The 12,802-nt window shown below is 45.7% G+C and overlaps 1 protein-coding gene across 1 annotated transcript in view; it reads right to left on the bottom strand.

Moving 5' to 3' along the window:
• EGFR (epidermal growth factor receptor) overlaps window positions 1-6,915 on the bottom strand; it is a 206,393-nt gene extending 199,478 nt beyond the window's left edge. Inside the window, exon 1 of the mRNA XM_065932875.1 lies at window positions 6,655-6,915. Coding sequence (XP_065788947.1) covers window positions 6,655-6,742 — 88 coding nt within the window. The 5' untranslated portion in view covers window positions 6,743-6,915. The remainder of the gene's footprint in view (window positions 1-6,654) is intronic.
• Between the last annotated feature and the right edge of the window lie 5,887 nt (window positions 6,916-12,802).

Here is a 12,802-nt window from a genome sequence, read left to right as displayed (position 1 = left end):
AGTTTTTAAAGGTATGTTCAGCGCTCCATCCTCCAGAAATTTTGACTGGACTGACCTAGGGCATCCTTTTTTTTCCCAGAAGTTTCTTGGTGAGGAATGTTCAAAGTTCAAAGGCTACTGTTCTGTTTTGTTTTTTTAAAGAGTCACCTCCTAGTCTTTTTGGTTCAGTCATTAACATGTAAAAAAAAAAAAATCTGATGCTGTCCTACATAAGAAATGGGGAATTCTCATCTGACGATTTGCAGCAGTATATTAACATGATTCTCAACATACTTACATGATTATTACATGATAACAGGATTACAAGTACATGATTCTTAACATACTTACATACACAATGTATATGGTTGCTCACAACTGCACCTAATCTGGCTTGCTAATCATAGTGGCCTAGTCCAAAAAGCAGCTGGTGATCTAGAACCTGGCCAACTCGGTATGGATGGTGACAAAGAGGCTGGGGTGAGTTGTTCTACTGCCATAGACAATGCCTGCCAAAGACACTGAAGACAATGCGAAAGACATTGAAGACAAAGACAAGGCCAAAGACATTGAAATGTCTAATAAAACAACAATTCAAGGCCACCACTCTCCTGGGCTCCAGACCTGTATACTGCAACTGTCTCCTGGACTTTTCCATCAGAGTACCGCAAATCCCACCAACTGACTCTACTCCTCCTGGGGCATTTGCAGCCTCTGTGAATGGATTTATGTTTGTCCAGGTTTTCAAGTCAGAAGTCTGTGTGTCATCCTGGGACTCTCTCTTTCTTATACTCATTACATATGATTATCAATCAATTCCACCTCCAGATCTGCCAGAGTCTCTTGTTCTGCACCCTCACTGAAATGCTACAGCATTTCACCTGCATGACTCACCCATCTCCCTATTTCTACCATTGCCCATGTAATCCATTCCCCACAAGCCTGCTAGAGTCTTCTTTCTGGAACACCAAATGCATTACACCAGTTCCTACCTGCATGGTACCCCTCCCTTCACACATAGCTCTCAAACAACTACAGCCTCCTCAGCTCTCCCTTCACCTCCCACCACAATGGATAACCAGTGTTCTTCAGGACTTTGCTACTCTTGACACATTTCTTGGAATGTCCTTCATATCATATTATCTGGGGAAATACACATAGTTCTTTACAGGCTCAAATGAGTAATCCTTCCATTTGGTGCTACACCTAGCCCTCTCTCCAGGCAGTATTTAAAGCAAGGACTGAATACCAGAAGACTTCTTTATCTTGCATTGAATTCTATCACTGCTTCTGTGACATTTTCACACTTGTTATCTGTAGATCTCTCTTCCTCTACTTGACTTCGAAACACTTATGGGCAAGTATCAAGTCAGATTCATTCCCAGAACTCAAACTGTGGATTGAACAGCACAAACTGTCACTTTGGCTCGAATATAAAAAAAAAAAAAAGCAAATAAAAGCCAAAGTTGTCATACACAATAACACCTGTCTTTTTGCTCAAAGGAAGAACAACAGTGGTTAATTCATATAATAATAATTAAATATACTAAAATAAACTAATTCAAAGCCATGTTTACTGGTCACGTAGTAACAGGTGCAATTGTGGCTGTATCAAGAACTGTGTTGGACACTCTTGCACTGTTGGTGGGAATATAAATTGATACAGCCACTATGGAAGATGGTATGCAGATTCCTTAAAAAATTAGGAATAAAACCACCATATGACCCAGCAATACCACTCCTAGGCATATGCCCTGAGGAAACCAAAATTGAAAAAGACACATGTATCCTATTGTTCACTGCAGCACTATTTACAATAGTTAGAACATGAAAGCAACCTAGATGTCCATCGATAGATGAATGGATAAAGAAGTTGTACATATACACAATGGAACATTACTCAGTCATAAAAAGGAACACATTTGAGTTCTAATGAGGTAGATGAACCTAGAACAGAATGAAGTAAGTCAGAAAGAGAAAGATAAATATTGTATTCTAACACATATATATGGAATCTAGAAAGATGGTACTGAGAAATTTATGTGCAGGGCGGCAATGGAGAAACAAACATAGAGAATAGACCTATGGACATGGTGAGAGGGGAGGAGAGGGTGAGATGTGTGGAAAGAGTAACATGGAAGCTTACATTACCATATGTAAAATAGATAGCCCACAAGAATTTGCTGTATGGCTCAGGAAACTCAAACAGGAGCTCTGTATCAACCTAGAGGGGTGGGAGGGGGAGAGAGATGGGAGGAAGGTTCAAAAAGGAGGGGATGTGTGTATACCTGTGGCTGATTCATGTTGAGGTTTGACAGAAAACAACAAAATTCTGTAGAGCAATTATCCTTCAATAAAAAAATTATTAAAAAAAAAGAGAACTGTTTTCGAGACATTCTCATCCAATCATTAGTTCACTAAATTGCAATTTAAGACTCTTGATAAAGGCACATTCCAGATAGAGTCAGAAAAGATACTTGGACTCTGGGTTTTCCATGAGAACCCACCAAAATGGGGTATAATGTGGAACAAAGAAGGAAACTCTACCCCACACTCAAGCTTTCACAGATTACTTTCTTAAGCAAGCTGCTGAAATTTGGTAGGAATAAAATTTATTTTAAGCATATGCAACTCACAGATGCTCAGTCAACAGGGTCAGACATTTGATATTATACTTCAGTGTCTTCAGAGATTAGAATGTCAAATTCAGCGCTTAGCTTCTAATGGGGCTAAGTAAACAAGCTACCACACTCACCAACCCCAGCCACCCCTTCTGCCCCAGCTGGCTCAGGGAACTTTCTAGACAACCGGATCGTGTCTACCTAAACCTGTTGCAAGGAAGCTGGACCTGATGACTCTGAAAAGGTGAAAATTTCAGTCAAACCGGTTATTTGGCGTAAGTCTCAAAGCCTGGATCCTTGCCTGAATTCAAGCTCACCTGCTTACGCCCATGGGCTGGATGGCAGACATTGTGCAAAGAAAAAACTGTTGGAATTTTCTCAGGTAAAAACCCTTTTAGAAGGAAGATGAAAAAGAAGGTATGAGCAGAAGCTCTGATGCAAATGGGAATGACATATAAGGACAAGCTAAGATGTAAATTCTGTTCCGTATGTGTTGATGGTTCAGAAATAAACAAGTAACAATTAACTGAAATAAAAAATGCTTCTTATAATTTTGAATGTCCAAAAATGATAGAAGACAACAAAACAGGGTTTGAGAAGCAGAATCTAGTTTTTTAATTATGTCTACAAGGAAACAATGCCTAGAACTTGTTCTAGAACTTGGATCTTTTCTGAAAACATATCCCCATTAGTAAAACCAAAGCCCATTTCTACTATACCAAGTCCAAATTAAAGCGCGCGCGCGCACACACACACACACAGCAGTCACATGGCAAGGGCCAGGAAAGTTTCTAGGTGTTCTTTTACAAGTTGAGTATCCCCATCACAGATCCTGCCCCCATATCTGGGCTTGGGGTACCAATATGAGCAATCTTCTCTTAAACACCATGATCATCAGTTTAATGTTAGAGCTGGCTTGCCACTCCTGTGAAGAAAGTTTCAGACATTAGCTGCTGGTTCTGGAGCTTGGACCAAAGGAAAAACAAAGAATATTTTCTTTTAAGCAGGGCAGAATTCTTCCTCTTTATTGACACCACCTCTAAAAACACTTTACAACATGTTAGGGCCGGCACATGGACTGACTCTAATTATGTAGCACAATGAATTCTGGCAATTGGCGTCTTCAAATTTCAGAATAAGTTCTTGAAAATTTATGGACTATGAAACTGAATATATGAAGCATGAAGTGGCAGTCCAAAGCCGATGGGAGCTATCAGCCATTTACTGCTAGATGGAGCTACATAGTGTGAACAGATGACAGACACACAGATGCTGGTTTCCTTTCCAGATCTGAAAAGCAAGATACTACTTAATCACTGGCCTAGAGAACCACTCTGGAAACAACACAAACCGTTAGGATAACCATGGCTCCTTTTAACTCATAATGTCTAGCACATGCAATGCACTCAATAAACATTCATTGAATTGAGAAACAAGGTCTCAGAACCTAGAGCTGGCAAGGGACACATCCACCTTCACACAGAGCGGGAATAAGGACACAGGCTCCCGGCCTCCAGGCCAGTACTGAGTGGGCGTCCTCTGGTCTCCTTAAAGAAAGGGAGGTTTCATCCTGGATACGATGCAACATCCCCGAATTTGTTCTCTTTTATACAGCCCAGATTTACTGAGCCAAGGATATCATCTGAGGAGGGGCCAGGCAGGATGGCCTAGCTGAGATTACCATCCAGGATCACTTCTGGAGCAATACCTTCACCTTTCTGTTTTTCAAAAGCAAGGAGCTTGCTCAACATTCCTCCAGCAATCTCCACATTCATTGCTCACTTTGTGGCAGAGTTCTTCCACAAAAGGGGCCTCCTGAGTACTGGGAGGAGGAGTCCAGACTGTGGGCAGGTGGCTTCCTCACCCCCAGTCTTCTTCCTCCCTCTGTCAGCATCCTACATCACACACACTGACAGGGCTCCTCTAAAACCAGAACTCACACAAAGCAACACAGGCAGCGCCTAGGTGAGGGCTCCCGGGCCAGAGTTTGAATATAAGATCTGCCTTTTGCAAGCTGCGGGAAAGTCACTTTACTTCTCTGTACCTCGGTTTCCCCACATATAATGACAAGAGCCAACTTGTATGGTTGATGGAAGGATTAAAAGGACCCTTAAAGTAATTAGCCTCCAACTAATGACAATAAGTGGAAAAAAAAAAAAAAGACACTTAAAATAGTGTCTGACAGGACCAAGTGCAGTAAGACCAAAGGACACTGTATCTTAGAACCAAACAAATCTCTCTAAAATGAGTAAATATTCTAGAATAAAACTTACCAAATTTGATCAATACAGGTCTTTAACACTTGCTGTTAATAATTTGCCCCGTACACTTTGGTCCTCTTATGTTACTGTAACGTTTGTTCACCTACTCTCACTATTCTATTCAGAAGCATTCTGTTTTAAACAAATATGGGACTAACAGGCAATTTAAGTGGTATTTATATATTTCTTAGAAAAGAATCTCTAAGCACTAATAGTAGTGTTCAGAAGGGTAACAGCAAAGAGCTGGGAACATTTCTGCAGTCAGAAAAGTGATGCTTTGGAGGCACTCCAAGGGTTTAAAATAAGGATGGGGTCCCCTTGCCACCTGCCTTCAGGCGGGAATCCTGTTGTCAACTGATTCAGGAGCTGGACCACAGCCTGGGACTCAGAGGAGGAGAGACTTTCATGGAAAAAACTAATATCTTTTTTTTTTTTTTACTAAAATCATCATTCTCTTTCCTTTGCAAGATTGTTAAAACTCCAGATGTTCCCAAAGAGCTTTTTACATTGGCAGCAGTCTTGCCAGAGATTTCACCTCTATCGCCAGTGATTTCCAAACCTGGCTGCCCAACAGAAGCACCTGAAGAGTTTTTTAAAAATTCATACAACCAGGTCTCACCCCAGACCAGTGAAATGACAAAGTCTAGGGGTGGGAGCCAGACATCGTTTTTTGTTTGTTCTGTTTCAAATCCCAAGTGATCGTAATTTGAAACAAAGTTTGGGAACCACTGCTTTATGCCTTAGCGCTCCCGCATCAAACTCGCTCAGCACCATACCCTGTGCCAATGACCTCAACAGCAAGTACAGACCTGACTCTCGGAACCCAAGCTGCTCGATCTTGAAATTGTGCAATTAAACCTTCTGAGGCATGTTTCTCATTTCAAGTGGGTTTATGGTCGGCAGTCACGAAGCCAGACTCGTTCATGTTCAGTCTGGATATTTGGCACACGTGAATCACGGACATCAATTTTTTTTTAAATTTAAATTAAGTTTAATATTTCGGTTGGCTTAAAGTCAAATTCGTCAAAACTAGGAAACACATCGCAAACACAAAAATTTCTGGATTTTAAGGAGGAAAGCTTGCTGTGAGCCCTGTTTTGAAACCGCGGGGAGCCAGCCAGGACGGGTTCCGCCCCTGGGGCGTTCGCACCAAGCTCCGGCTGTTTGGCCACGGCCTGTCCCACCGCTCCGTCCCATCCACCTCGAAGCCGGGACAGCGCAAGGGCTGCAGGTGGGGGCGAGTCTCGGGAGCCCCGGGAAACCACCACTCAGGAGAGTCCACCGCCCGAGGGGCGCGGACGGCGGGGGCAGCTCGGGCCGCACCCGGGCGTGGAGGCGCCGTGCGACCCGCCCCCTGGTGCCAATGTGGACCTCGGCCCTCCCTGACCCGCAGCACAGGTGGCCAGTGCCCGGAACCAGCTTCCGGGCCTCCAGGTCCAGGCGGCTCTGGGAGGACGGCTCCCTGGGGCGGGAGCCCGACCCGAGGCTGGGCGCGGGTGCGGGGCCCTCGGGCCGCTCCGGTCCTGGAGGTCCGAGCGAGCGGGGTGGACACCGTGTCCCGCCTCGGCCCCCGGGCAGGCTGTGGGCGCACGTGCTGGGACGCGCTCGCCTGGGCGTCCAGCCCGCGGAGGGCAGGAGAGCCGAGGGGAAAGCCGCGCTCCGGGCTCCTCGGCCCGCCGCGCCCCGCGCCCGAGGCTGCCCCGCCGCCCGGAACCGAGACGCGCATTCCTCCGCAGCCCGGCGGAAAGCGCGGCCGCCCGGGACGGGAAGGACGGCGGCGCGGGCGTCCTTACCTTTCTTCTCCTCCAGCGCTAGACTCGCCTGGAAGTGCGCGGCCAGCAGCACCAGGAGCGCCGCGCGGCCCGCCCCGGAGAGTCGCATCGCGCCGGGCTCCGCTCTCGGTCGGGACGCAGCGGCCGCCGCGCGCGGGTCTCGGCGGCGCGGGACACGGCGGCGCAGGACGGACAGGGCTCGCGTGGGGCCGCGGGCGTGCGCACCGAGCCGGGGCGGAGGCTGCGCGCTGCGCCAGCCGCCGGGACTTCTAGCTCGCTGGGGCGGAGGCGGGGGCGGGGGCGCCGGGAGGCCGGGCTGCAGGAGGAGGGCCCGGGAGGAGGGGCGGACGGCGCGCCTGACCCAGGAGGAACCCGCCGGAGGAGCGCCGGCCGGCAGGACTAGGGGCGGCGGACAGCGGCTGCCCCAGGAGTCCGGTGCCCAGGTAGGGGCCGTGCGGAGCCGACCCGGGCGTCCCCCGCGGACGCGCCTGCTGTCTCCCTGATCCAGCCTTCTTCGAGCCACTTTTGTGCGGGGGTTACCGATTCCCCTCTTTCTCCCTCCAAGTTGCGGAGCAAACTTGTACTAACTTCAGGCAAACTGGCTGAGCCCTAGGCCCAAGGCCAGATAAGGGTGCACGGGGGGAAACCACCGCTTTATCCTGTCACCCAGCTCCTCTGAGCACCCTGGGATCCCAGTGGGGATCGGAAGTGGCCTGGCAGCTAAGACGTTCCTTAGCGGCGCCCACGTGGCTGGGGTGGGCGCCTGCTCTCTGAAATGCGCTCTCAAGCCCAAGGGTCCTTCAGGTCGCGTCAAGCACCCTCCAATTCAAATGAAACAAGGACACCCAACTCCTGGCAGAGACTAGCCTTAGAAAAATGTTTGTTGAATGAATGCGTGGGCACCGAAGGAGTTTGCCAGGGGTACATGAAGTAAATCACTTCAGAAAGTCAAAGCGGTTAGAATAAAGGCTTAACATAAATGCTGGCTAGATGCCCCTCCACCCAGAGGCAACCACGCTGTAACTCAAGCAAGAGAAAGAGAAACCCACTAAGGACTGGGCAGGAAGAAATTAGGCTTTCTCAGGCTGCAGGATCTTTTTAACTAAATTCCTTCAGCAAAGCCCACCCTAACCTACTGCTCCTCTTCCTCCAGGACAGACGTCCTCCGCCATCTACAGTCAGACTCCTCTTCACAAGATCCACTGTGACATTCAGGTGGGTTAGCTCTGGTCTCCCTGATACTTAAGCTGGAATCACAAACCTACAATAAATGGAGTTAGAGCAGGACCTTTCCTATGGTGGGAGGAGCAGAACTTGCATCTTTCCTTCCCAGGCAGCAAGTCCATGGAACCTGGGGCTCCTTTAAATGTAGAGTTATTTGTGTTTGTTCTTCATTTTAATGAATCAGGATGACCACTGAGCCTGCTGAACTCATCCAGCCCCTGGATGAAGAAGGCTGTGTAGATTCTGCAGGCCAGGGCTTCAGTCCCCTCCAAACACTCCAAGCAAGGACTTAAAGTGGTTTGTAAAAAAACAACCACAGGAAAGCACCGTCTGCTAGACAAGAGCGCAGGGGCACACAGCAGTGGGCGTGGAGGGCAGCCAGGGGAATTTCTCATAGCTGACCTGCTCACAGGAGTTCCAGGCATGTACTCCACAAGGGCCACAGACTGAGCCCTAAGCCTTTGTTGAAGAAACATTTGTGCAGAGGCACAGATCATATTGCCCATTAAAACACGAAGCTGCCACCAATTTGGTGGTAGTACAGGAATTGTCCCATGAGTCCCCTAAAAGAGGTCAACAGCAATAACCTTCACAGTACATCCTTCCACATGACCTGATGGTGTCTCAAGAAGGAGAGATTTGTGGAAACAATTACCTGAAAAGACAGTGTGACGCACGAGTCAGTACAGGGTGGGTCCAGTGACTGGAGAGGAAAGAGTGGCTCACCATCCTTCTGGGACAGGTATATGACATGTCCTCAGCTTGTGATGTGGGGGGTGACATTCAGGATGATTTTATGCTCTTTGATGGATACATGGAGGGGTGTGTACTCATAAATGTGTTACTTGTTAAGTAAAGAACTGTGTGACTGAGCTAGCAGAAATGATATCCTGCGAGAACAGAGCTTTTTCCCAGACTGGGCCCTTTGTAGAGGATTCTTGGGTACTCAGCCTCTGAAGAAAGTGATCCCAGGTCACATCGCAGTCCATAGCCCAAGCAAAATCTGCCACAACCATCACCACCACAAGAAAAGCAGAAAAAGCCCTGACTCCACTGTACTAGGTACTGTTCAGAAATTCACTTATCTGACCACCCATGAGCAAGGTTACTTGTCTGCCTTTTATGGCAAGATGATGCTGTGGCTAGGAAACGTCAAGTAAATAACTTGCCCAAAGTCTCAAAGCATCCTTGCGATTCATGAGGCCAGTTTCGAACCTAAACTCTGGCAGTGTCCTTCATCACTGTCATACTGCCACTTTTCCAAACCTGAGGCACATAGAGACTTTAGGCCCCCAAATTCTATTTCAGAATATTTTGGAAACTTTTTAGAGAGAGTACAACCAAAATTTCTACTTGGCCGCCAAATTCCTAGATAAAGCCTCCCTGCACACCAACCATTTCCCACATTAAATCTCTTGTCATCCATCCATTTTCATAACACAGATTTGTTCATTACTTTGCCAGCTACAAGTTGGAAACTCTTTTTCTCCTCTAATGAAGCAGTTCTCCTCTTTGAAGAGGTTTCTGAGTATTTTAAGTAAGAGTTCAATCCTTTCTAGAGGGCACAGGGCAGAGAATCCCCTGAAACCACACACCCTGTGGAAGGGGAGGAGAAGCCAGGGTTATTTGGCAGGGTGACGATGGGAGGGCTTCAAATATTTTAAGTTCCATTTTAGGCAAAAGGCATTTGGCCACCTGTTTTCACTGGCCTTTGAGGTCAAAGCAAGAATTGAAGAGGAAAAACACCAGAGTGGCAGATTTCAGAACTTTAAAAATTGTCTTTTATAAACTACTGGAGTTTTCTAGAAGTGGGATGAGCTGCCTCCAAGTGGAAAGTGTGTTTGTCTGTCGATAGAGAGATTTGGATGCAGGAGCAGTACTAAGGGAAGCTGTGAATTAAGGGCTGAACTAGATCCCTTCCAATCCTAAAGTTCTATAAGAACATGTGCTTCTAAAACAGGTTTCCACTTCAATGTACATGTGCTCAACAGCTCTTCTAAAGATATATTTTGAGAAGATATAAGACTTGCCACTGGGGAGGACATCTCCCCAGCTGGGAAATAGTTGAGGGTCAGGAGTTGGAGGGAGACATATTTTCAAATGTCTGTCCTTTTACACACTTACAATTATTCACTGTGAGCAGGGATCACATGCTTCTGAAAGGTAAGAGTCTATGACCCCAGAACCCTTGCTGTCTGTCACCCTTTTCAGGTGACAGAGGTACCTGGGAGGTGCTGGTGGCAGGCTTTTCTGGTTTCTTCTCCCTTTGAGTCAAGTTGTGTGCATTTAACTCTGAGTTGAGGCCTATCTCTGGCAAAGTAGGAAGATGCAGCTTCTTCTTCAGGGAAAATATACTGACATATAAGTGCTGAGGTCTTCATTTGTCATTAGTATTCTTACTACGAAAAATTTTTTGTCATTAGTATTCTTCATTATCTCTAGGGTTGACTGTGTGGATCACAACAAAATGTGGAAATTTTTTTAAAAGATGGGAACACCAGACTACCTTGCCTGTCTCCTGAAAAACCTGTATGTGGGTCAAAAAGCAACAGTTAGAACTAGACATGGAACAACAGACTGGTTCAAAATTGGGAAAGGAGTACATCAAGGCTGTATATTGTCACCCTGTTTATTTAATATATATACAGTGCACATCATGCGAAATGGTGGGCTGGATGAAGCACAAGCTGGAATCAAGATTGCCAGGAGAAATATCAACAACCTCAGATATGCAGATGATACCTTTCTAATGGCAGAAAGTGAAAAGGAACTAAAGAGCCTGTTGATGAATGTGAAAGAGGAGAGTAAACAAATGTTCGCTTGAAACCTAATATTAAAAAAAAATAAGATCAAGGCATCTAGTCCCATCACTTCCTGGTGAATGGAAGGGGCAAAATTAGAAGCAGTGACAGATTTTATTTTCTTGGGCTCCAAAATCATTGCACATGGTGACTGCTGCCATAAAATTAAGATGCTTGCTCCTTGGAAGGAAAGCTATGACAAACCTATACAGTGAAGAGCAGAGACATCACTTTGCCAACACAGATCTGTATAGTCAAAGCTTTTCCAGTAGTCATGTATAGATGTGAGAGCTGGACCATAAAGAAGGCTGAGTGCTGAAGAATTCGTGTTTTCAAATTGTGGTGCTGGAGAAGACTCTTGAGTGTCCCTTGGACTGCAAGGAGAGCAAACCAATCAATTCTAAAGGAAATTAACCTTGAATGTTCATGGGAAAGACTGCTACTGAAGCTCTAGTACTTTGGCCACCTGATGCAAAGAGACAACTCATTGGAAAAGACTCTGATGCTGGAAAAGATTGAGGGCAGGAGGAGAAGGGGTGACAGAGGATGAGATGGTTAGATAGCATTACCAATTCAGTGGTAATGGATCTGAGCAAACTCTGGGAGATAGTGGAGGAGACAGGAGCCTTGCATGCTCCTGTCCACGGAGTCACAAAGAGTCAGACACAACCTACCAACTGAATAACAACAATAATGCTCAAAAAGCAGGAGCTTGTTTTGAATTCTAGTTTCTGGCATTGTTAAGATTTTTGTTAGTTAATTTGCACAGGGATCTTGTAGAAAGTTTCTGGACTCTACCCAATGCCTTGCTCATGTTAAGGGTTTAAAATTGACACTAAATATTTTATCCAAGGTGTCACTACTTGTCTTACTAGAAACACTAGCCTAGAGGTTTCAACTGGTGACCTGCAAACCAAGTTCAGGATGCAGATGTAGTTTTATGGGGTCCATTTAATATTTTTTACAATTAAAGTAATTTATTAATAGCAGCATTTAAAAATCAAGAGATTTCATGTTCAAAATGTGGATTTTGTGTTTCTTTTGAAAAATGGAAAGTGCTGGCCAACTGGGTGGGCTTTCATGCAAGCTGGCATGTCGAAAGGTGATAACTGTCCCTTTCAGAAAGGACACTGGGTCTCCAACGCCACCAAGCCTGATCCAACAGGTCATGTGGCTACTCCTGGAATTAGTGTTTGCAGCATCAATCTTCCTGATTAAACAGTGCTGCTCCCACATTCTAGGTGTGGTTCTCATTATGGATTTGCTCTCACCTCTACCGATTTCACTCATTTCTCAATGCCACCAAAAAATAGGATTTTTTACCATTCCATTGTAAAAATAATGTCAAATGTGACTAGAATTCTCGATGCCTGCATTTAAGGAAATTGCTATTGTGTCACTGGAGATTAGTGAGGTGTTCTGATGGTGGCACTTAGTTTTGTCACATGCTAAGATCATTTGGAAAGTGCCCACTGCTTTTCCTCCTTAGTAATCTCACTTGAGACCAATTAATTGTAGCCCAATGAAAAAAAGCAGAGTGTCCATGGTATCTCACTGTCCTCACCCCATGGGAGGATGGTACCTTCTGTTCCCCCTACAGCCTTGGACTTGTATAACATGTTAATGGAGGGATTCATGTCATGTCTGGGCAAACTCTTCAGAAGCAGAGTGCACTTCCCCACAACATTTCCCTCTACCTTGATTGGTGATGGTCCAGAGAGTGGATCCCTCCTCAGCCGGGGCCTGGAATAAGGATGACGGCAGGGAGCAGACCCTTCAGCTTGTCACGTCTACACAATGGACAGGAAGAGCGGAAGAGAAACTCACTTTTGTTCAGCTACGTGGATGTCCAGCTTGTTTCTTACTCTGTTATACCCTGGTATTACTTAGTTTATACAAGAAGGTCTTCAACACCTAGTTAAATATTTAAATGATATTTTATGAATAATTTGTATTACATTATTTATGTTTGATACATAACATTCATACATAAATGTGTGTGTGTGTGTAATATATATTATACACAAGTACACACACACACATATATGGGGCAGGCGGCATGTGTGAAGTAACCAAATGAATAAGATCTAGAAATTGCCGTTAACTAAATGGACTTTGAGCATGTATGTGTATGACAGTTGCTT

This window comes from Muntiacus reevesi, chromosome 4 (genome assembly GCF_963930625.1).
Source record: "Muntiacus reevesi chromosome 4, mMunRee1.1, whole genome shotgun sequence".
NCBI lineage: Eukaryota > Metazoa > Chordata > Mammalia > Artiodactyla > Cervidae > Muntiacus > Muntiacus reevesi.
The sequence above is the reverse complement of the archived record's forward strand: the minus strand, read 5'-3'. Positions and strand labels throughout refer to the sequence as shown.